General features: G+C 38.4%; 1 protein-coding gene across 1 annotated transcript in view; it reads right to left on the bottom strand.

Moving 5' to 3' along the window:
• Window positions 1-6,241: 6,241 nt before the first annotated feature.
• LOC140176096 (uncharacterized) overlaps window positions 6,242-25,961 on the bottom strand; it is a 31,457-nt gene continuing 11,737 nt past the window's right edge. The window contains exons 2-4 of the mRNA XM_072205968.1: window positions 8,745-8,999; window positions 7,952-8,471; window positions 6,242-6,581 (exon numbers count right to left, since the gene is read on the bottom strand). Of these exons, the coding sequence (XP_072062069.1) occupies window positions 6,242-6,581; window positions 7,952-8,471; window positions 8,745-8,999 (1,115 nt within the window). The remainder of the gene's footprint in view (window positions 6,582-7,951; window positions 8,472-8,744; window positions 9,000-25,961) is intronic.

The following is a 25,961-nucleotide window of genomic DNA, read 5'->3' as shown; positions in this document are numbered from 1 at the left end:
TTTTATCCTATTTGATTTTCAGTTGCTTGGGGACAAGCAACAATTTAAGTTTGGTGTTGTGATGAGCGGATAATTTATACACTTTTTGGCATTATTTTTACACAGTTTTCAGTATAATTTAATTAGTTTTTAGTATATTTTTATTAGTTTTTAATTAAAATTCACATTTCTGGGCTTTACTATGAGTTTGTGTATTTTTCTGTGATTTCAGTTATTTTCTGGCTAAAATTGAGGGACTTGAGCAAAAATCAGATTCAGAGGTTGAAGGACTGCAGATGCTGTTGGATTCTGACCTCCCTGCACTCAAAGTGGATTTTCTGGAGCTACCAAACTCCAAATGGCGCGCTCTCAATTGCGTTAGAAAGTAGACATCCAGGAATTTCCAGGAATATATAATAGTCCATACTTTACCCGAGTTTAGATTACACAAACTGGCGTTCAATGCCAGTTCCATGCTGCATTCTGGAGTTAAACGCCAGAAACAGGTTGCAAAGTGGAGTTAAACGCCAGAAACAGGTTACAAACTGGTGTTCAACTCCAAGAGAAGCCTCTACACGTGTAAAGCTCAATGCTCAGCCCAAGCACACACCAAGTGGGCCCCAGAAGTGGTTTTCTGCATCATTTACTCATTTCTGTAAACCCTAGTAACTAGTTTAGTATAAATAGGACTTTTTACTATTGTATTTACATCTTCGGATCAGATCTATGATCAGTTTAATGCTATCTTAGACCTTTATGGGGGCTGGCCATTTGGCCATGCCTGGACCTTCATCACTTATGTATTTTCAACGGTAGAGTTTCTACACACCATAGATTAAGGTGTGGAGCTCTGCTGTTCCTCATGAATTAATGCAAAGTACTATTGTTTTTCTATTCAATTCAAGCTTATTCCTATTCTAAGATGTTCATTCGCACCCAAGAACATGACGAATGTGATAATTATGTGACGCTCATCAACATTCTCACTTATGAACGCGTGTCTGACAAACACTTCCGTTCTACATGCAAACAAGCTAGAATGAATATCTCTTAGATATCTAATACAGAGGACCGAGTCCGAGATATTAGAATCTTCGTGGTATAAGTTAGAACCCATGGACGGCCAGTCTTGAGATCCAGAAAGTCTAAACCTTGTCTGTGGTATTCCGAGTAGGATTTGGGAAGGGATGGCTGTGACGAGCTTCAAACTCGCGAGTGCTGGGCGTAGTGACAGACGTAAAAGGATAGTAAATCCTATTCCAGTATGATCGAGGAACCGACAGATGATTAGCCATGCAGTGACAGCGCATTGGACCAGTTTCACAGGGAGGATGGGATGTAGCCATTGACAACGGTGATGCCCTACATAAAGCTTGCCATGGAAAGGAGTAGAATGATTGGATGAAGACAGCAGGAAAGCAGAGGTTCAGGAGGAACGAAAGTACCTCTATACGCTTATCTGAAATTCTCACCAATGAATTACATAAGTATCTCTATCCCAGTTTATATTTTATTTATGTTTTTATTATCAATTCACCATAACCATTTGAATCCGCCTGACTGAGATTTACAAGGTGACCATAGCTTGCTTCAGGCCGACAATCTCCGTGAGATCGACCCTTACTCACGTAAGGTTTATTACTTGGACGACCCAGTGCACTTGCTGGTTAGTTGTGCAAAGTTGTGATAAAGAGTTGAGATTACAATTGTACGTACCAAGTTATTGGCGCCATTGATGATCACAATTTTGTGCACCAAACCTCCTCAAGCAAAACCCATTTTTGGGAGAAAATCTCGAGGTAGGAAAAAGAGTACTAGCATTCTGCCATTGTTAGCTATAGTATTGATTCAAGGAATTAACATTCCAAGTGCTAGGTAGTTTTGTGCCGTCTAATCGTTCTAGTTGATAAGCTCCTCTGCCGAGCACTTGATGAACTCTGTAAGGGTCGTCCCATGTCGCGGCGAGTTTTCCATGCGAAGGGGTTCTTCGTGCTTCTTCAGTTTTTCTCAATACCAGGTCGCCTACATGAAAGGATCTTGTGTGCACCTTTTTGTCATGGCGTTGGCCTACTCGTTACTGTAGAGCCTGGTGAAGAACTGCCACTGTGGAGCGCACCTCCTCAATTAGATCAAGCTCAGCGCGCCGAGCCTGGTCATGATTTTCGACTTGCATTCTTAAGGAGCCTTGTGAAATTTCGATTGAAATCATTGCATCGGATCTGTACACCAAATGGAATGGTGTTTCTTTGGTTGTTGAGTGTACTGTGGTGTTATATCCCCATAAGATTTCTGGAATAAGCTCAGCCCATAACCCTTTAGCGTCATCGAGCTTTTTCCTTAGAGCTTGTAAGAGGTATTCGCAGCTTCTGCTAACCCGTTGGATTGAGGGTGCTCTACCGATGAAAAATGCTGCTTTACCTGTAAGTTCTGCAAAAAAGCCTTGAAATTATGGTCGGTAAACTGACCACCATTGTCAGTTATGATATGACGAGGTATACCAAATCGATAGATTATTTTTTGCCACACAAAGGATATCATCTGTGTTGATGTAATTTTAGCTAAAGGTTGAGCCTCAATCCATTTAGAAAAATAATTAATTGCCACCACCAAATATTTTACCTGTCTTGGGGCAGTGAGAAAAGGTCCGAGGATATCAATTCCCCACTGATTAAATGGCCAGCTTACCACTGAATGGTGCAGGTTATCAGCTGGGATGTTGATGATTGGAGCGTGCTTTTGACAGTGATAACAGGTCTAGTGTAACGATCCAACTTCCAGTACGTCATGATCGTACCGAAAGTAAGGCGTTACCAACCTGCTTTCCTTTATTAACTATTTACTATTGAGCCTCTAGTTCGATATCGCGATCCAGTTTTAGTAAAAATACCAGAAAATTTTGTTTTTATTAATCAAATCATATATCAAGCATCACCAAATAATAATAATAATCATATAATTATTAGTAAATATTATACAAGCAAATTCAAGTGTAACTCAGATACAACTCCTATCCCTCTTTATAAAATAAAATCTTAAGCAACAAAGGCGAGGAATTCTATGAAAGCAACTCAATTCAAAAACTTAACTCATAAATAAGGTCTAACAATCGCCCGCAGCTTCAAACTGAGTCTTCGAACCTGTATCACTGAAAGGGTGGAAGATTTTGGGGTGAGAACAAACCACACGTTCTCAGTAGGAAATGGGAATGCCGTAAAAGTAATGATTAACATGCAAATAATTAACATACTCAAGGAAACTATATTTTTATCAAACCCTCATGAAAATACTATTCTTGGTTTTACTTTAACTAATTATTTACCTCTTCCAAAGAAAATCTCTAAGCTCAAAACAAATTCCAAAATATAAAACTGGTCACATTAAGCATTTCTCAACCACACAATTAATTTTCAATCACAACATCAATTCTTACTCACCATCATACATTCACCAACTAATAGCACTAACAAAGATTCAATTCAACACACAAACAAGTCACAGCAAGGCAAACAGCACAATCACAGGGAAGTACAACAAGCAAACCCAATCAAATGCAAATGCACACACAAGGATGATGCATGTCTAGTCCTAGTGCAGGTAATGAGCTCATTTGTCGGTTACATACCCGCTCCCGACGTTACCCGGAGTTCTTTGACCAGGTAAGGCTTCCCTGTTGGCAACACCCATCGCAAGAGTCCTTTGACTTGCGGGGCAAACCACTGCAAGAGTCCTTTGACTTGCATGGTGGCACTAACAACCCACTACAAGAGTCCTTTGACTTGCAGGGCGGAGCTAGTCTGCCGAACACACTCACTGTAAGAGTCCTTTGACTTACAGGAGCATATGCTAGTTATGTATTTTCTCGATACCTCTGTAAGAGTCCTCTGACTTACAGAATAGCATTATAGCTAAGTATCCCAGGGAAGCGCTCTTAGTGGTCGTACCACCATCTATCTGGCTGCCTTCACGCAGCAGATCATTACATAATCATTCTCATTATCATCATTCATTATCATTCTCATTATTCATCATTACTTTCACATTCTTATGCAGTAGCACTTTCTTTCTCTATTCAATCATACTATACAAACTTTACATCTTTCACTTTTGTAATATCTTGGCTCAAGCCATTTCTTTTTACCGTTCGTTCATAAAAATCTCAATCATCAATTCAGTTCATAATCTTTGCTATGGCAATCTTGAGTCAAGCCAACTTTAAAACTATCTTTCATTCTAGTTCTCTATCAAAGACTCAAGAAAATCATTTATTTTTAAATTCATTAAACACTTTTCAAAACATAACCTTTCATTAGAAGTAATCAAATAAAACTCTCTCAAGTTTACTAACTTCACAAAGATTCAAAAATCATCTCTCTTACTGTTCAAATTCAAATATTATTATTTCACCAAATTTTTAAAAAGATAATCCTTTATTTCAAACCCAAAACACAACTCTCTTATATTAAATCAAACTCAAAACATAAACATTTCCTTGATAAATCGATTTCATAATAATATAATTCTTTTTTTCTCAATAAATAAAACTCCAAACATAGTTCATTTCTTTTCTTAGTAAATTAAAATCAAATAATATAATTTTCCAAATCTTACTCTTTTAAAAGAACCTCAGATTTAATAAAATTTCGGCAGCACCTCCCCTAAAACTCGGACTTAGCCACCCTTACGGGTTCCCTCTTTCTCAACAAATCACCAGCCCTTTTCTCAATAATTTTCAAACAGACAATTCTCAATCAATCAGATATTCGCATTTCATAATAATTAGCAAATCAATCATACTCCACAATTTCTGCTAATCCATCAATCCAATCTCACCATTTCATATTTACTTTTCACTTATCATAAAATCCTTTCAAAATTAAACACAATCAACTAGTAATCCCAAAAAAATCAGCCTTTCATAATTCAAAGTCGTTTACTTGTTAACAAAGTAACTGTTTTGGTTTAGAAGTCATATTTCAAGAGAATAATTCGGTAATCAAACTTCAATCTTTTAACAGTTCTCAAGCATGACTCTAATTAATCACGAATCAACATTAACAAGCATCAAAACCAATTCCAACCAGTCACAAGTCAATTTCACAGCCATTCCAACATATCATATTACTAAAATCAACAACAAATGCTTATTCTCAATAATCAAAATACAGCCACAACTCAAACCATCATCACAATAATCCCAAACCAAACACAAATTTAACTCAGTTCATCAATTATCAATACGACAACTTTTCAATAGTTAGCTCATCAAATTTCAATTTAACAAGTATTATCAAATGAATCACCATTCACAGCCACTTTTCAACCAATTCAGCAATATCACATAGGTCAGAATTTTCAACAAATCCATCAAAATCAGAAAAACCAATATCAGTCACAGCATTAACCAAAATTAACCTTGTCAAATCAATTACTCACAATAACAAAAATCTAGTGACATTCTCAGCCATAACCTAAACTCAATAAACTAATTGAAACACCAGAATATCATCTCAATATCAGACTTAATCCAAATTTCACAACCTCTAACCAAGCTTATTCCTATCAATTAATCATATTTATGAATTATTTGCAATTACTCACTAAACCTCATTGGAATTCATAAGTTAAAACTGTTAATTTTTGAAATAAATCCCCTACCTCAATGTCGCATTAACAACGCAATTAAACCAAGCAGCAGCCTCGGTGACATTTTTTCTATGAGTTCTCTTCCTCTGGTAACAACACAGCAGCTCGGGACCTACGTAGCAGCATCAGAATCATCAAGAGTGGCTCCAACATTGGTTCTCGGCGACTCCAATGGCACTAGCAATCTCCAAATAGAGCCAGCAGCTACCTCCAGTAACGGCGGCGGCAAGGCAATTTTACAATAATATCTTTATACAATACAAACAGTTTCAGGGACAAGCTTCAAAGTAGAAACAAATTGGTAGGACAAGGAAGCAGAAACAGGGGGTAGAGCTTACCAAAATAGTAGTGGTTCTAATGGTGGTTTCTTGGGCAGCTCGAATGTTAGTTCCCGGTGGTAGAGAGCTTCGGCAACTCACAGAACCCAGAGGCAGAGGCAGAACTGGCGAGCGCTCCTCCTCCAGCGGCGGCCTGGTGAGACGCGGCGGCAGTAGAGTGCGGCAACGGCGGCGCTGTGGCTCAGTAACGATGACGCGGTGGCAGCTCGCGAGGATGGCGACGGCAACCCACAGCGCTGACGGCGACAAGGCTGGTCGCGGGCTTCTTCCTCTCGCATAGGTCACATTGGCGATTTACAGGCCCAACGACAGTGACTGTGAAGGCAACGAGTGGCTTCTTCCTCGCGGTGTCTGGCTCTCTCTCCGCGCTTGACGGCGTTCGATGGCAATGGAGCCATGGCGGCGACGCAGCAAAGGTTCCCTCCTCCCTTGGCTCTCACGCGGTTCTTCCTTCCTCCTTGAACAGCGACGACGACGTCCTCTTCGTCGGCAATAATGACGGCGGCGATGGCGAGGCGGGCTGGGCGTGGTGCAGCTCCGTTCACGAGGTGTGGGTGTGTGACAGAAGGGGTGTGGGCTGAATGAGTGTGGTGTCCTGAGTGTGTGTGTGCTGCGGTGAAGCTGAGGGAGAGAGGGTGAGTCTGTACGCTTGTGATGAGGGTGACGGCGCTGAGGAGAGTGGGGGAGGGTTAGGGTTTCTGATTAGTAACTTAGGGTTTCTAATTTGGGAAATTAGGGTTAGAAATTAGGATTTTATAAAGAAATAAGGATAGTTATGAATAACTATTTTGATAAAATTGAAGGGTAGGATAATTTTAAAATCAAATGTACTTTATTAAAAATATTTAGAAACATTATTTATCAACATATTACTAAGTTCAATAAATTATTTCTAATTTAAATTATAAAATAAATATATTAATCATATAATTATAAAATATAGTTCAAACTCAATATTAATCATTCAAATTAAATGATATAACTTCTCATTATTTTTCTCTCACTAGACTTTAATTTCAATTTATAAAATAACCAATTATAATAAAAATTGTACATAAATATTAATTGACGTAAACTTAAAGTATTTATAAATATCAATCTAATCATTTCTAAAAATAATTTCTAGGAGTTCAAATTAATAACATAATTCATTCAAAATAGAATTTATTTAAATTAAATTATACAATTCTTCTTATTTTTTAATTATCAAAATTATAATTTCAATTATACCAAATATCTAATAAAGATTATATAAGAATTCTAATTAATTTAAACTCCAATTATCATGAAACTCTATTTAATTATCATTAGTAAAATAATTTTCTTAAAATAAATCACAAATAACTAATTATTTGATTTTCAAAAACTAGGGTTGTTACATCTAGACCTTTTTCCGGTTGTCCTCCCATATAGTGGGCTAGTAGAAGCCAGCTCGAAGTATCTTTTGTGCCAGACTTCTTGCCCCTGAGTGTATTCCACAAATGCCTTCGTGAGCTTCGGCTAAGGCTAAATCGGCCTCCGACCTGTCTAAACATTTCAACAGTGGTCGAGAATAACCTCGCCTATACAAATTATTATTTAATAGCGTAAAGAAAGATGCTTGCCGTTTAAATTATTTTGGATCTTGGATTCCTTGTGAAATGTCTCTGTTTCTAAGGTTGTGAATGTATGGTTGTTGCCAACTGCTTTCATTGATGATATTAAAAATACGGGCTGTATCTATACTTGGTCTGTCTAATGTTGATTGCAAAAGTGTTGCATTATGTGATTGTGTAGTGGTGAGTTTTGATAAAACATCTGCCCGATGATTTTGCTCCCTAGATATGTGACTGATTTCAATCTTTAAAAAGGTTCGAAGGAGGTGTTTGACAATATCCAGATATTTTAACAGAGTTGGATCTTTTGTTTGAAAACAATCATTTACATGTTGAACAACTAACAGAGAATCACAATAAACTTTTAAAGCGATAATGTTCAACTCAATAGCTAACCTGAGACCAGTGATGAGAGCTTCATATTCAGCCTGGTTGTTACTTGCTTTAAAAGAAAACCGAAGAGAATGCTCCAGAATTATTCCTTCCTCATTTTCAAGGAGTATACCTGCTCCTGATCCTTGAGTGTTTGAAGCTTCGTCGACAAACAGAACCCAGTCCGGGTTTCGTGTGTCCGAGGTTGTTCCAGTGAACTCGGTAACAAAGTCAACCAAGTATTGTGATTTGATAGACCTTCTAGGTTGGTAGTGAACATCGAACTCTGAAAGCTTGATAGACCACTTTATCAATCTTTCAGCTAGCTTGGGCTTGGCGAGTATTTGTCGAAGGGGTTGCCCAGTTCTAACATTGATCGTGTGGCTCTGAAAATAAGGTCGGAGCCGCCTTGCAGAGAACACTAACGCGAAGGCGAGCTTTTCTAACCTCGGGTAGCGAAGCTCGGCATTCTGCAAAGACTTGCTAATAAAATAGACTGGTTGTTGAATTTTGTTATTTTCTACAATAAGAACAGAGCTGATCGCTGTGTCAGTAATAGATAAATACAGATATAATGGTTCCCCTAGCTGAGGCTTTTGCAAAATAGGTGGTTTGGAAAGAAATTGTTTTAAAGCTATGAAAGCAGCCTCACAATTTTCATTCCAGTGAAAATTTGTATTTTTACATAAACATTGAAAAAAGTGGGAGAATTTAGAAGCTAAACACGGCAGAAATCTGGACAATGCCGCTAATCTCCCTGTTAGGCGCTGAACTTCTTTCACTGTTGCGGAACTATGCATGTCAAGTATTGCTTAACATTTTTCAGGATTCGCTTCAATGCCCCGACTAGTCAGAATAAATCCGAGGAACTTTCCTACACGAACACCAAAGGTGCATTTTTCAGGATTCAGTCTCATATTGTATTGTCGGATCTGTGAAAAAATCTCGGAGAGGTCGTCGATGTGAGACTTGCCGACCTTTGTCTTAGCGACCATGTCGTCGACATAAACTTCAATGTTCCGACCTATTTGTCGGTCAAAAATTTTGTTCATAAGTCTCTGATACGTTGCCCCTGTATTTTTTAGGCCAAAAGGCATAACATTATAGCAATGATACCCGAAAACTTGTCTCTTAACAAATGTCCACCGGTAAGTGCACTGGATTGTCGTCAAGTAAAAACTCACAATAGAGTGAGGTCGAATCCCACAGTGATTGATTGGTTGAGCAATTTTAATTGAAGGAGTGTTCTAGTTGAACTGAATCAGAATTTGAATTGAGGATTGCAGAATGTAAATTGGCGGGAAACTTAAATGGCAAGAAACGTAAATGAGCAGAATGTAGATAACAGAAACTAAATGACAGAAAGTAAATTGCAAGTAATTAAAGTGCAGAAGCTTAAATTGCAAGAAATTAAATGGGAATGGAGATTGTTGAGCTTCAAATTAAACAGCAGAATGTAAAAGAATGTGTAAGATCAGAAGTGGGAGAGCTCATTGGGGTCAGGAGATGTTATAATCCTCCGGATCAAGTTCACTTTCATCTCTTCCTCAATCAATGCATTCATTGATCTCCTTGGCAATCTTAGGTGATTGGATCCCAATTCTTTGTCAATCCAATCTCTCTAAGTATGAACAATTGCCCAATTCCTTGATTTAAGTGCTCATGGGAAGAGATGAAGTATGGTCACTGATTATACCACACACATTCATAGATCACAGTATTGGTAGGATTACATGTCACGATATCCATCCAAACCCCAACCTAATCCAATGTGAGAAAGATTTCAAGCATGATTCTGTGATTTCTCTTCCAAGCCTATCACAGAACCCAATTACATTCAATTTCTTTCCCAAGACAATTGAATAATTGAATGAAGAACGAAATCCTTCTAGGTAAATCAAGAGAAAAGACAGAAGAAGAAAGATGAAAACTAATATTGATCCATTGAATTACAACAGAGCTCCCTAACCCAATGAAAGGGGTTTAGTTGTTCATAGCTCTGGAAATGGAAATGGAAATTGAAAAATACATTGCAGAAGTAAATTGTAGAGAGTATAATTTCAGATCTCAATTTGTCCAACCCCAAACAGAAAAAGAAAAGAAAAGAAAAATACATAAAACTAAAAGACAATGCAGAGAAAATGAAAATCAGAGTTCTGAACTCCTAGAGCCCCCTAAAGGCCTCCCAGAGAGCTCCCTTCAATCTTCCACAATTCTTCTATTTATACTCTTCTTTCTCATCTTCAATTGGATCAAGTACTTGGATGTGGGCCTTGGCTGAAGTAGTTAGGAATGATTCTTTAGTAATTGATAATGGACATTGGCACTAACATTCTACTCTGCATAGGTGTAATTTGGAATGGAATTAGCCTTAACATTGATGATCACGTTTGTAGAGGAACGTTGGGTCAAACGTTGCTTGAAAAAAAATTAATTCTGGGCTTTGCCAGCAACGTTTGACTCAACATTGGTGCACCAACGTTTGTGCATCCACGCGTGCACATGGCCCACGCGTACGCGTCGAACAGGTTTTTTTGCGCGTATGCGTTGCTTAGGCGTTCGCGTGCAAGGCCGAAATTCTCATCCACGCGTAGGCGTCATGGACGCGTATGCGTCGCCTCAAATTTTCCCAATTCCAGATTTGGAAGCCTCATCACAGCCGTTGGACTTAACATTGGCTCGCCAACGTTCCCTCCAACGTTGGCCTTTCCACGCGTGCGCGTCACCCACGTGTACGCATCGCAGCTAATTTTTCAAATTTCCAGAAAGCACACTGTATTGAAAAACGTTGGAGTTTATGTTGGTTTACCAACGTTTCCTCCAATGTTGGCACTAAATGCTTGCAGAACGTTGCCTTGCCCCCTTTCCTTGCTCTTTCTCTGCTTCTTTCCACTTATCTCAACCAAACACATGCATCAAAGCCTTGCTAATTTCACAAGATTTTGCATCATTCATAATAGACAATAAAAACTAGCATAAATCTCATGAAAATACATCAAATTAACAATGTTTGATTGAATCAAGGCATGTATAGAATTCTCATCCAAATACTTACTTATTACCTAAGAAATGCATGAAACTACTCTAAAACAAACTAAAAATGGCTTGTAAAACTAGCCAAGATGTACTGGCATCACAATACCAAACTTAAATCTTGCTTGTCCTCAAGCAAGTGATAGAACATAAGAGGAATAGAATGAAAATACAAGAGATACAAGTCCTTATTCAGAGAATTCAATCCTTGGTTCATGGAGTTTCATGCATGGCACTTTAGGTTTATGTTCTTGATGGTTTCTAGGCTCTCATATGCTCTTGAATTATCACTCTATTGCCTTCTATGAGACTTTTATTCTTGATCCTTAAACTTCTCTATTTTTCTTTTCTTCTTTAGAGCTTATTACTTTCTGCAGCTAAGTGTTTTGTGCTGAGACAACTCTTTAGGATAGGCTTTCAGCCAACACTCCTGAACCAGTTAGTTCAAGGTGCTAATTGTTAAAATACCCCTAAGGACTTAATCACCCAAGTCTCTCCTCAGCACATACACACCACAGGCACATGGTTTGTTATTCATTCCTTAGACCTTGGTGTCCAGCACCTCTTTGGGTTGCTAAATATTTTGTGACAAGGTTGCTCTTGATAGTGGACTTTCAATTGACAATCCCGGGTTAGTTACCCCAAGTTGTCAAGTGATAAAGCACTCCTAAGAACTTACTCATCCAAGCAGATCCCTGCACAAAAAACACCACAGACACATGCCTCAAGGTTTAAACTATTAGTGCCTAGCTTTATTTTCTGCTCTTTTCTTTCTTTTTCATTTTCTTTTTCTCTTTTTAGGATTTTATTAATTAATTTAAGTCTCATAGAATGCACTTCAAGCTCATAATTCAAGAGATATCTTAGCCTTGTACCTTATTGATAAACCAACTTAGCTAGCAAACACCACCACAACACTAAGACTTTATTCTTCACATTGGATTTCACTCTTGTCTTTCACAGCAAATTCTCATAATTCCTTTTATTAAGCTCAAGGACACAACATACAATTCAAGCATGATGAAAATGAAGCCAGTACTTAGGCTAGCAAGCCATAACAATTTCAAAACAAACAAACAGCAATTGACTCATAACTAATAAGACACAATTCAACATGGGTACAATTGCGCTTCCAATTAAAGCACTACAAACCAGAAATAGTTAAATATCAATACAACCTCTTGGTGTCTTCTTTGTTTCTTCCTTCTCATCATCATCCATAGCTCTTATATCCTTCTTTGTCTCCTTGGATGATGGTGCATAGTTCTTCCAAGAGATTGATTAAATTCCTACAAAATTATTGGAAGTTGCTTGTTCCCCAAGAACTTAAGAAATAGTTAGCATGCATGTATGCTTGTGATTTTCTAAACTTAAATTGGTATGTAAACACCAAACTTAGTTCCTTGCCTAATGTAGCAGATTGAATATATGCAGAGAACTTCATGTGCTTTTATTAAGAAAACAACTATGAACTAGAATTTAAGCATTTGTTAAGTAGTTTTTCTGATTGTTTGGAATCAGTGACTAGTCATAAGAGGGTTGCAATGTGTTTTTAAATGAAATCTGTGGTGGAACACCAAACTTAGAATTACACATTGACCCCAGAATTACTTTGGTGTGCAACACCAAACTTAGCTCCTTGCAATACAGAGAAATCCACTTAACTCTTTTATTGAAATAACTAAGAAAAGAAAAGAGAGTTATCTCTAGTTGGGTTGCCTCCCAACAAGCGCTCTTTTAATGTCATTAGCTTGACATTTTGATCATGAATTTCTTCCTCTTTTTCTAGTTTGTTAAGAGGAATGACCTCAAGTGGAAAGAGGGACCGGTTACTGCCCTTTGTTTTGAGTGTCTCTTCCCAGCAAGCTTTCTTTTGTGATTCGCTTGAGTGAACTTGCTTGTTGGATAAGGGGGTGGATTGTTCGTTGACCTTCTCTTCTTCATGGATATGGTCCTTTATTTTTCGGTCACAATCCTCCTTTTGGTGCTTGTATTTACCGCCTTCACATCTTTGATCTCAAGGCTTTGGTATTGTTGGATAGTTGGAGCATCTTTTTCATCAAGGAATTGTTGGACTGGTGGCTCATTTGGTACAAGGATCTCTTTCACTTGCTCTACCAACTCCTCATTTTCACTCTCATTAAGCACTTCTCCACTCCTTAGACTGATGGCATGATATTCTTCCCCTGGCCAAGGGAAGACATAGGTTGGTTCCTGATAAACCCCAATTTGTGGTTTATCTTGTGCTTATTTTAGGAGATTTTATCACCTTTCCCACATTTATTCAATGAAATAGCATGGTTTTGTAATTCTCCCTTAAATTGTGCTTAAGTGTAAAAACATGCTTTTTAGGCCCTTAAATTGGTGATTTTAATTCACTTTAATTCCATTCGATGCCTTGATGTGTTTGTTGAGTGATTTCAGGTCCATAAGGCAAGTATTGGATGGAAGAAATGAGGAGAAAAGCATACAAAGTGGAGAATGCATGAGGAAACAAGGATTTGGAGTACATCAACCCATGCACACGCGCAGCAGACGCGCACGCGTGGAAGTTAAGTTGCATGGCGATGCGTACGCGCACATGACACGTACGCGTGGATAGTAATTTTTCCAAGTGACACGCACGCGTGACCCACGCGTATGTGTCGATGCTCGCACATGACTCACTTAAAGGCAAAACGCTGGGGGTGATTTCTTTGCTGCCCATGCCCAAATCCAACTTGTTTCTGAGGGTATTTGATGCAGAATTGAAGATTGAGCAAAGGGGGGGTGGAGCACTTAGTTAGTCAACATGAGCCTTTAGTTAGTTTTCTAGAGAGAGAAGCTCCCTCTTCTCTCTAGAATTAGGTTAGGATTAGGTTAATTTCTATTAGATCTAGCTTTGATTACTTGATTTCATCTTGTTTCCTTTATGAATTCTTGCTTCTACACCTTCATTCTCTTAGTTTGTGATGTTAATTTTACTTTTATGCCTCTTTTATGTTCATGCACTCATGTTGGATTTGAATCCCTTTTAATGAAATTTAATATTTGATGTTCTTTTTATTGATGATTTGAGTTGTTGATTTACTTTTCTTGCAATTGATAGTTGTTAGATTTTGTTATTCTTGCACATTTATTATGCTTTCCTTTGATACCTTCCAAGTGTTTGACAAAATGCTTGGTTGGATGTTAGAGTAGATCTTGAGCATTCTTGGCTTGGAAAGAGTAATTAGGTAATATTGAGTCAACTCATGTTGGTGATCTAGAGTTGTTAGTTAATATTATTTCCATTGACTCTAATCTCTTGCTAATTCCATTAGTAAGTTGGTTAGGATTTTTGGATTGAGATTAACTAGTCTTGTTTGACTTTCTTTCATGGAAGATAACTTACACCTTCTTCCAATATTGGAGATGACGAAATAAGATAAATTCTTGTTAATTATTGTTATTAGTGACTAGGATGGAAAGCCTATGATCTCAATTTTTGCCATGAATGTCTCTTTTTATTGATATCTTTCTTTAATTGCTCTCTTTACTTTTCTTGCCATTTAAATTCTTGCCCTTTTATTAACCAAACCCCCTTGCATCTTCATAGCCTATAATTGATCACTTTATCGCAATTCTTTGTGAGACGACCCGGAGTCTAAATACTTCGGTTAATTTTCATTGGGGTTTGTACTTGTGGTAGAACCAATTTAAATTTGATGCGAGAGTTGTTTGTTGGTTTGGAGCTATGCTTACAACGAAGTAATTCTTTTTTATAAGAGAAAATCTAGATCGACGACAATTTTCGCCGTCAAATTTATGGCGCCGTTGCTGGGGAATTACAATGGTGCTACGTTATTGGCTATTGTATATGTTGTGAATAGCTTGATTTTTGGTTTGTTTGTTGGTTTTTGCTAGTTTTAGGATTTTGCTCTCTTTGTTTTTTGTTAGAATTTATTTTTGTTTTCTCTTATCACCATGAATTCTCATCACTTTGGCTATGAGTGTGGTTCAAACTATGTTTTAGGAAATGGAAGCTTCAATGAGGATGTGCATCAAGGATTTGAAAATCAAAGGTGGGAGGAGCCCCAAGCTTATGGACAACCTTCGTGGCAACAATCTCCTTCCGAATCGAGTTTGGCAAGAGTGATCGGGGACATGACTACTCTCCTCATGGAGATGTGCAAGGACCAAAAGGCATTTTATGCCATTCAAGCCATTCAAGCGCCACCCCAACATGTTTACTCTTCGGATTCTTATGGGTACAATCCAAATCCTAATGCATACCAATCTAATGTATGTGATGACCCTTATTGTGATTGTCAACCACAACCACCACATACATATGAACCCCCTCATCAATATAGCCCTCCACCATACTCACAAGCCTCATACCACTATTCACCTCCACATGATCCTAACTCATACACACCATATCAACCACCATATGAACCATATCTAGAGCCACCACCATTCCAACACCAATACTCCCAAGAACCACAAATTCCATATACACCACCTCAAGACTTTCACCAATATGAACCACCTTCCAACTACAATGCCTTTCCCTCAAACAATGAACCCTCTCTTTCACAACTACCTTCATCGGAAGACCTAATACAAGAGCAACAAGAACTTCTAGCTAGGTGTACGCATCATGAAGAACCGTTCAAGGAGCTAGAAGCCAAGATGGCTATCATAGCGGAAGCCGTTAGCAACATGGTCTCATCCCACCTAAGCCTATGCGATCAAGGCACTCCCATTGTTGAATATGAAGAAGCAACCAAAGAGCTTAGCAAAGAGGTAATTTTGGAGCTCCAAGGTGAAGAAGAGGAGTTAAAACAAGAAATGCAACAAGAAGAGGAGGTAGAGATTATTGAACAAGAGGAAGTAGTGGTTGGGTATTTAGGATATGTTGAGTACATAGAGGAATCTCAAGTGGAGGAACCTTCTCCCATGAAGTGCGAAATTGGTGTCAAGGAGGAGAGTGCACAGCCTCTAAGGCACAATGTGATTGGAGAAGTGGAAGAAGTGGTACAAGCAACAAGCCCTCCTATCTATGATGATTCCGCATCAACATATGATCCTTTTGAGCTTGATGAGTCCTTTCCCACTATGCTTGGAATTGATGAGGAGGTAGATTTTACTAAACCTCCTATTTATGATTTGAGTGATGGGGAAGAGATAGAAGAATTTGGTGAAGAAGTATATGAACTTGAGGAAGTTTGGCAAGAGGTAGAGCTTGAAGCACCGTGCCAAGTGGTGGAAACCTCTAGAAGAGGATGGACGAGAGTGGAGCGTGCTTTGTCAAGACCGTTGGGAACTCCTCCACCTAGGTTGTCGTCTACTCCTTTATTTGAGTGGGTAAAACTTCTAACTCTTAGCTTTGTTATCCCACTTGAATATGGCATTCTTGAAACGGATGGCCAACTTAGGGCGCTTTATGGAATCAAGCGTAAGAGGAGAATATTTAGTGGTTGACGTTGTAAGTCTAGGCTCATTATGGTGGGAAGCTCAAAATTGAGGAGCATAGATTGGTGTAGTGCTCAATTGGATGGGTCTAGGAGGGTAGTTTGGTGCCTTCATGAGAATTCCGCTTGCTTAGCACCCGGACGGAATCAAAGTGATCAAATTGAAGATGGGTGTGAGAACAAAGTATGGGACCCCAGCTTACAAAAGGAGGATCAACTTTGGGAGCCCATGGGTTGTGAAGAACTCCATCAAAGCTTAGAGTTATTAACTTTCAATGATGAAGCACAATGGAAGTCCAAGCGTTGGTGGATGTTCAAGGATGGATTCAAGCATAAGCCACCCTGATGAGAAGCTCCCCATAAGTCCAACTTAAGGACAATAAACAAAAGTGCTAGGTGGGAGACACCCCACCATGATAACATCTTTCATTTTTTCTCTTTGTAAATATTGGTAATTTAGGTTTAATTTCATGTTTTGTTTAATTACTTGAGTTTATTTGAGATTCTAGTAGGTTAAATAAGGTTTTATGATGTTTTGGTAGCCGTTTGGAGGTTTGGAATGCTTGGTTTGGTGCAAAAACATGGAAAAATTTTGAAAAACAGAGCACCATCTACGCGTACACGCACTCCACGCGTACGCGTGACCCAAGTATTCTTGACCATCCACGCGCCCGCGCCATGCACGCGTACGCGTGGATTGCATATTTCCACTTTCCAGCCATTTTCCCGAGAGTTTTGCGAACAGCGCGTGCACACTGTGCGAAATGCATAAGCCAACCCACGCGTAAGTGTACGTGACGCGTACGCGTCGCTCTGGAAATAACCCATCGATGCGCACACGTGCTTCACGCGTACGCGTCGCGCCCATTTCACCACTCTACGCGCACGCGTCACTGACGCCTACGCGTGGGCTGCCCTGCATCAACCATCTTCTTTTCTTCTCTTCTTTCCATTTCTTTCCTTCTTCTCTCTTCTCTTCTTTTTTCCACCCTTCAAACATCATCCAACACTACCAAACACCATATAACACCATTCCTTTTATTTAGTTAGTTAGTTCAATTTTTGTTTAATTTTTATTTTCCATTATATGTGTTGGGTTACTATTCTTGTTTACTGTTTACTGCTGCTTATTACTAATAAGATATTAGTTTAACATCATTGTTGTTAATTGTCATTGTTGGATTTCTTTGTTGAGGTTGTATTTGGTTACTTGGTTTGGAACTTTTCACGCTTAATGTTTTTGAATACCAAGTACATGTTACATTGCTTTCATGCATCTTAACTCTTTGAATTGCATGTTTTGGCCACCATGCATTCATCATCTATTGTTAGGCAAATGTACACTATCGATGCATTGTTTCTTAGGTGTTGCTTATTCATGATTGACCCTTATTTACATCACCTATTTTCATGCATTGAGATTGTGCGGTTGAGGAATTGGATCGAAAGCTTACCTAGTGACATATTTTTGAGCTTTTCAAGCTTAGTGGACCTTGCTTGCTATGTGATCGATTTTCACTTCTATATTCTTTTCTCTAAGTTCCATAGTACTCATGTGTTCCACCTCTATGTCACTTAGGTATTGCAACAACTTCAATATGTATCATTGATTGTTGTGTTAGCTTCATGTACCATTTTGTTTACTAAGTTAACTTACACATCAATCAATGTCCATTCATTATCCAATTTCACAATTGCTTGACTTTTGGCTTGAATGCTTTCATGCTTCTTTATTGCTTGTTTGGTTGTCTTATCCTACAAGTTTAGAGCATCTCAAGCACATTAGGATGAGTGAAGTGCATGTTCCTTTTTATGTAATTGTGATATAGTTCTCTTTGTGCCAGTGTATGTTCTAGACCGCATGCATCTTAGAACCTACACACCTATCTTTCATCAATGTCACACTAATTCACTCACTTTATTCTAGTGATTTACCTCCTTCCAATAATTTATGCTTTCTTGCTTTTTACTCTCTTATCTTACGGTGCTATTTTCTATTTTTCATGACTAATGCACCACAAGCAAAAATGGAAGCGGAAGGAAGAACACGCAGCACCGGTTGACTCACCAGCTGAAGGTGGCAACCCAAAGAGTCGTCGTACCCCCTCACTCATCTTTGAGTGCACCGAGGACGGTGTAAACTTTTAAGTTAGGGGAGGTCGTCCGACCAGTCGCCGTTTTTGGGTGATAAGTTTCTAATCCCAACACTTTTGCATTTCATTTTTATGACTCTTAGGAATTTTAGTTGCATTTTCTTATTTTGCATATGTATATAATAAGCGTAGTTAAATAATGAGATTCTCCAAGGATTTTTATCTATAGGATACCCCAATTGATTGAAAAAAATTTTTTAGAACTTGCTTGAATTATACATTGTGGAACATGATTTTTGAGCTAAGAACACAAGCATGTGAGATTTGAGCCTAATTGTGTGGTTACATCATATAACCACCTACTTTTATTCTTGTGTGCATCATTCTCTTCCTATGATTGTAATCCTTGATTTGTTTGATTCTTTATGTCCATTATTCTATGTATATATGCATTTATATGATTGATGCCATTATTCAAATAGCTCACTTACCCAAATAGCCTTACCTTTTATCTTCCATTGTTAGCCAATTTTGAGCCTATGCTTAACCTATTTGTTCTTAATTATAGCACATCACAAACCTAAGTGAAAAATAATAAATGTTCCTTGTTTGGATCTTTGATTAGCTTAGGCTAGTGAAAGTGCTCATCATGTAAGTTTGGGAAAGTTGGGAACATTGGTTGGGATAAAAGTGTATTTTGTAGTTTTGTTGAAAATTATGGGAATTGGGTACATACTCATGTATCAATTATGTTTAAACCATATGCATTGATGCTTTTGTGTATATTTTAGTTTGAAAAAAAATTTAATGAGAAAAACAAAAAGAAAAAAATAAAAAAAAAGAAACAAAAAGAAAAGCAATAAAAAGGGGACAAAAATGCCCCCAAAGTTCAAAGTTCAATAAAAATTAATTTATATGAGTTGTGATCAAAGAGAATGTATGAGCGTATGAAAAAAGTGAAGAACGGGTAGTTAGGCTAGCTTTGAATTGTATAGGTTGTTATATAGGTTAGGTGGGAAGTTTAAGTTAATCAAAGATTCAAATTTCAAGCTCACTTGATCATATGCATCTTACCTTGACCCTAGCCCCATTACAACCTATGAGAAAGTCCTCATGATATTTGTATGCATACATGAAGTAATTGTTGATTGTTAGATGAAAAACAAATCTTGGAAAAGCATTATTAGGGGAGAATTGAGTGAATCAACTCCATACACTTGAGTAACTAGAGCGGATACTCATCCGGTGAGGGTTCGATCGCTCAATTACATGTTTCCACCCATGATCATCTTTTCTTGCAAGTTTGTAAAGTCTTTCAATGATTCAATTCAATTGTGGGTTTGCTTTGATTACTATTGCTTTAGCCCTTGTACTTGTACATGTATTCTTGGAGATTGATTTATTTTGACCAAGCAATTGCATTCATGTAGATAGATTACATATAGATAGATTGTATATAGCTAGTTTACATTGCATAAATGTTGATACCCCTTTGCTTCTTTCTTGATTTTAGCATGAGGACATGCTTAGTTTAAGTGTGGGGAGGTTTGATAAACCCTTTGTGGTTTATCTTGTGCTTATTTCAGGGAAATTTATCACCTTTTCCCACATTTATTCAATGAAATAGCATGGTTTTGTAATTCTCCCTTAAATTGTGCTTAAGTGTAAAAACATGCTTTTTAGTCCCTTAAATTGGTGATTTTAATTCACTTTAATTTCATTCGATGCCTTGATGTGTTTGTTGAGTGATTTCAGGTCCATAAGGCAAGTATTGGATGGAAGAAATGAGGAGAAAAGCATATAAAGTGGAGAATGCAAGAGGAAACAAGGATTTGGAGTACATCAACCCACGCGCACGCGCAGCAGACGCGCACGCGTAGAAGTGAAGTTGCATGGCGACGCGTACGCGCACATGACACGTACGCGTGGATAGTAATTTTGCCAAGTGACACGCACGCGTGACCCACGCGTACGCATCGATGCTCGCACGTGACTCACTTAAAGGCAAAATGCTGGGGGTGATTTCTGAGTTGCCCATGCCCAAATCCAACTTGTTTCTGAGGGTATTTGATACAGAATTGAAGATTGAGCAAAGGGGGGGGGAGCACTTAGTTAGTCAACATGAGCCTTTAGTTAGTTTTCTAGAGAGAGAAGCTCCCTCTTCTCTCTAGAATTAGGTTAGAATTAGGTTAATTTCTATTAGATCTAGCTTTGATTACTTGATTTCATCTTGTTTCCTTTATGAATTCTTGCTTCTACACCTTCATTCTCTTAGTTTGTGATGTTAATTTTACTTTTATGCCTCTTTTATGTTCATGCACTCATGTTGGATTTGAATCCCTTTTAATGAAATTTAATATTTGATGTTCTTTTTATTGATGATTTGAGTTGTTGATTTACTTTTCTTGCAATTGATAGTTGTTAGATTTTGTTATTCTTGCACATTTATTATGCTTTCCTTTGATACCTTCCAAGTGTTTGACAAAATGCTTGGTTGGATGTTAGAGTAGATCTTGAGCATTCTTGGCTTGGAAAGAGTAATTAGGTAATCTTGAGTCATGAATACCCAACTCATGTTGGTGATCTAGAGTTGTTAGTTAATATTATTTCCATTGACTCTAATCTCTTGCTTATTCCATTAGTAGGTTGGTTAGGATTTTTGGATTGAGATTAACTAGACTTGTTTGACTTTCTCTCATGGAAGATAACTTACACCTTCTTCCAATATTGGAGATGACGAAATAAGATAAATTCTTGTTAATTATTGTTATTAGTGACTAGGATGGAAAGCCTATGATCTCAATCCTTGCCATGAATGTCTCTTTTTATTGATTGCTTTCTTTAATTGCTCTCTTTACTTTTCTTGCCATTTAAATTCTTGCCCCTTTATCAACCAAACCCCCTTACATCTTCATAGCCAATAATTGATCACTTTATCGCAATTCCTTGTGAGACGATCCGGAGTCTAAATACTTTGGTTAATTTTCATTGGGGTTTGTACTTGTGGCAAAACCAATTTAAATTTGATGCGAGAGTTGTTTGTTGGTTTGGAGCTATGCTTACAACGAAGTAATTCTTTTCTATAAGAGAAAATCTAGACCGATGACAATTCTCGCCGTCAGTTCCTCAACAAAATGTTGTGCCAATTGTCTCATTTGCTCTTCTTGATTTCTCCTTGAGATTTCCATATCTTCAATCACCTCTCTTACATTTTGCCTTAAAAACTCACTGACTTGGGCAATGAAGAGGTATCTCTTGGAGAGTTCTTCTATTGCAAATTCTAGAAGATTTTGTGGAGATGCATCAGTTGAACAATTACGGAGTGATAGTCCTTAATGAATGGGGTATGCAGCATTAAAATCCCTTCCCAAGCCAAAATTTCTGTAGTTATCATAATAGTATGAACTATGTTGTGGCTCTGGAAAGTACCCTATGAAATTTGATTGACTAAAATATGATGGATACTCCTTTCTTTCCTGCAAAATGCTCTGTCTCAAACAATAATCACCAAAAGAAATTGGAGTCTCCATTGTCATAAATGAGGGATTCTTAGTGAGGCAATATTACAAACATTTAGTGGATGAAAAAACAAGGAAAAACAACTTACATGATAGAGAATAACAAATAACAGTTGAAATTGAAACTAATTAACAAAAGAAAAGAAAAATGTTCAAGCTAGTTATCCTCTAATTTAATTATTGTCAATACAAAATCAATCCCCGGCAACGGCATTGATAAACCATTATTTTATGGTTTATATTGTGCTTAATTGAGTGGTTTTATCATATCTTTATCCCCTTATTCATTAAATTAGCACGTATTTACAATTCCTTCCCAAAAATACTTCATGATTGAAAACTTGCTTCCTAGAGACTTTTAATTTTGTATTTTTAATTCTCCTTTATTCCATTCGATGCCGTGATATGTGTGTTAAGTGTTTCAGGCTTTATAGGGCATGAATGACTTGGAGATTAGAAAGGAAGCTTGCAAAAATGGAAGGAACACAAGAAATTGAGGAGATGACCAGCGAGAAGTGACGCGGACGCATGGCTCGCGCGACCGCGCGACATGGAGGAAATTGCAGTGACGCGGACGCATGGCTCACACGACCGCGCGGATTGGAAACTGCACAAGTGACGCGAAGGTGTGGATGACGCGCACGCGTGGCAAGGCAAAACGCTGGATGACGCGAACGCCTAGATGACGCGATCGCGTGACATGCGCGATCTGCAGAATTTGCTGGGGGCGATTTTGGGCCCTATTTTGACCCAATTTTCGGCCCAGAAAAGCAAATTAGAGCTGGGGAACATGCAGAGATCGGGAGAGAACATTCATTCCGCATAGTTTTAGTTTTTAGATCTGAATTTACTCCTCCTCTAAGTTTTCTCTCTACACATTGATAGTTCTTAGGATTTCGTTTTTATTCTTTTTTGGATTGGGATATTGAGAAGAGTTTTTACCTCCGTCAAGACTTCGTCATTCTAGTTTGTTTTCTTACTTGTCACTTACTCTTTCATGTCCTTTATTTACTCAGTGTTACTCTTGGATTATTTCTAGAATTTATTTATACAAGAACTATTCTTATTTTTAATTGATCCTTTTAATTATTATTTATTATGTCTTTCAGTATTTCTCTTCCTTATTTTGTGAAATTTACATTCATAATGAGCGAGTAGTTCCATAACTTGATTGGGAGATGATTGAAAGGAAACCTTGAGTTGGATTACTCAAGAGAAAAATTGTAATTGGGTTTATTGTTGGATCGCCCTCTAGTCACTGACACTAGTCCTTCCCAAGGGAGAGGATTAGGACTTGTGAATAGAAATTGCCTTCCAACTTGCTTGACTTTCCTCTACCTAGTAAAGGATAACTAAGCAGAACAACCTTCAATTATCATTTTAATCTTGGGAGAACTCCATCAAGGATAGGGCTTCCAACTAATCTACTCCCAGTCAAGGTTTTTATTTAAATTACATAATTTCTTTGATTTAATTTCCTGTTTATCAACTCAAACCATTTTAGACAACATCTGATTAATAAAATAGCACACCTTTCTGCAACTCGTTGGGAGACGACGACCTGGGATTCATACTCCCAGTATTTTAATTTTAATTTTGTGACAACCCCTTCTAAATTGATAAGTGGATTTTCGGCGGGTTAAGAACTGTACTTGCAACGTATCTCTTATAACAATTTCTTAACTCGCCAATTTTCGCCACGTCAATTTTTGGCGCCGTTGCTGGGGAGTTGCAATAGAGTGCAAAGTTATTGATTGAAATTTATTTATTTACATTTTATTTTATTTTTGCTACTATGAGCTACATGTTTCTTTCGTTAAATGACGCATTCACTTCCTGATCCAAGCTTGCCAGTATTTGATCCTGAGATTGAAAGAACTATTTCACGTATAAGGCAAGCTCGGCGTCAGTTAGTCCTCTCCGAGGGCGAATCTGAAACGTCACTTGAAGAAGAAACAAGCTCCCTTTCTACTGATTCGGTTGATTCACGTGCAGGTGACATGGCAGAACCTAGAAGAGTTACTATCCAGGAGGTTGAAGCCCCTGATTTCACAATGCAACCATTTCAAGCGCATCACCCAACAGTGGCTACAGACTTTGAAATAAAGACTGCACTACTCACCTTGATGCCTAAGTTTCATGGCTTACCTGCTCAAGAGCCTATCAAGTACCTTAGAGATTTCCAAGTAGCCTGTTCTACTGTCAGGTACGATGGTGCAGATGAAACTTCTATTCTGTTAAAAGATTTCCCATTCTCTCTTGAGGGAAAGGCGAGAGAGTGGTACTACACTCAACCCAAAGCAACTGTTTCTGACTGGGATACACTTAGAAGAGAATTTTTGGAAAAATTCTTCCCAGCTGAAGTTACTGATAAACCGAGGAAGGACATTTCCATGATTGTTCAGGACAAATCCGAGACTCTCCATGAATACTGGGAGCGCTTCAACAACCTTCTAGAAGCATGTCCCCACCATATGATTGACAAGATAGTGTTGCTCAGCTACGTCACACAGGGCATGAGGCCCCAAGATAAGACCACATTGGAAAGTGCTAGCAATGGGTCTATGAAAAAGTACAAGACCACTGATGAGGCATGGCAATTGATCAGTGACTTGGCTGAGTCTACAAGGAATCACAGGCAGAAACAAGGCCGGTCAAAGGCTGTTGCAGAGGTATCTTCTAGCAAGAAAACTACTGCTCTGACTCAGAGTATATGTGAAATGACCAACTTACTGAAGCAGATGCAGTTGAGTCAACAACAAGCACAGCAAAGCCAACAGTTAGTCCCATAGAGAGTGTGTGGGATCTGTGCCGATTACAGCCATTATACTGATGAATGTCCGCAGCTCTAGCAGGAAGACAACACCGTGGCAGCCACTCATAACTTCTATGACCGCCCCAACCAAGGGTACAATCAAGGTGGCAGTTACAACCACGGATGGCAGGACAGTTCTAACCAAGGTTGGAGAGATAATTCTAACTAGAATTGGACGGACAACAATAATAAAGGAGGCAGAGACAATCAAGGATATCAGAGGTGGAATAATAACAACAACAGGCAGCAGAACCAGAACCAACCTTACAGAGCACCTCACCTGAGGCAGTCCCAAGGACCACAGCACAACCAACAACAAGTTTCGCAGATCACTCAATCTAATTCCTCTCCGAGTGACGATGCTCTTCAATCCATTGCACAAGGACAAAGGAACATGGAAAGTTCACTTAATGGCCTAGCATCCGCTATACAAGCTCTCATCTCTCAGCTGGCACCACCCAATACCTCAAACACTCAACAGGCAAGCTCTAGTGGAATTCCTTCTCAACCCTTACCCAATTGAAAGGGTGGCATCAATGCCATCACCCTAAGGTCCGGAACCACACTGCAAGAGAGGAATCAGAAGGAGCCAATCCCATCAGAACATGCCTCAGCTGAAGAGGTGGTAGAAGTAGAGGATGCTGAAGAGGAAGAGGAAATACAAGACATGGTTGAAGAAGAAGAAGTTCAACCACATGAAGCACCTAAGGATGCAGGTGCTACAGAAAATGCCCTCCCTATTCCATTTCCACAAATTGCAAGGAAGCCCAGGAAGCAGATGGAACTTGATCCCAAAATGGTGGAAATATTCAAAAAGGTTGAGGTAACTGTTCCCCTTTTTGATGTTATTCAGCAGGTACCTAAATACGCAAAGTTTCTAAAAGATTTATGTATACATAAAGACAAAATTAATGAATTAGAAACTATTCCTTTAGGTAGTTCTATATCTGCTTTAATGGGAGGTATACCTGAAAAGTGTAGTGATCCAGGTCCATGTATGGTTAATTGTACTATTGGTGGTGTGATATTTTCTGACTGCATGTGTGATCTAGGAGCATGTGTTAGTATAATGCCTTTGTCTATATATGATACTTTGAGGCTCCCTCCCTTAAAAAGGTCGGCAGCTCGTTTTGTGTT

Source organism: Arachis hypogaea, chromosome 11 (assembly GCF_003086295.3).
Source record: "Arachis hypogaea cultivar Tifrunner chromosome 11, arahy.Tifrunner.gnm2.J5K5, whole genome shotgun sequence".
NCBI classification, from domain to species: domain Eukaryota; kingdom Viridiplantae; phylum Streptophyta; class Magnoliopsida; order Fabales; family Fabaceae; genus Arachis; species Arachis hypogaea.
The sequence above is the reverse complement of the archived record's forward strand: the minus strand, read 5'-3'. Positions and strand labels throughout refer to the sequence as shown.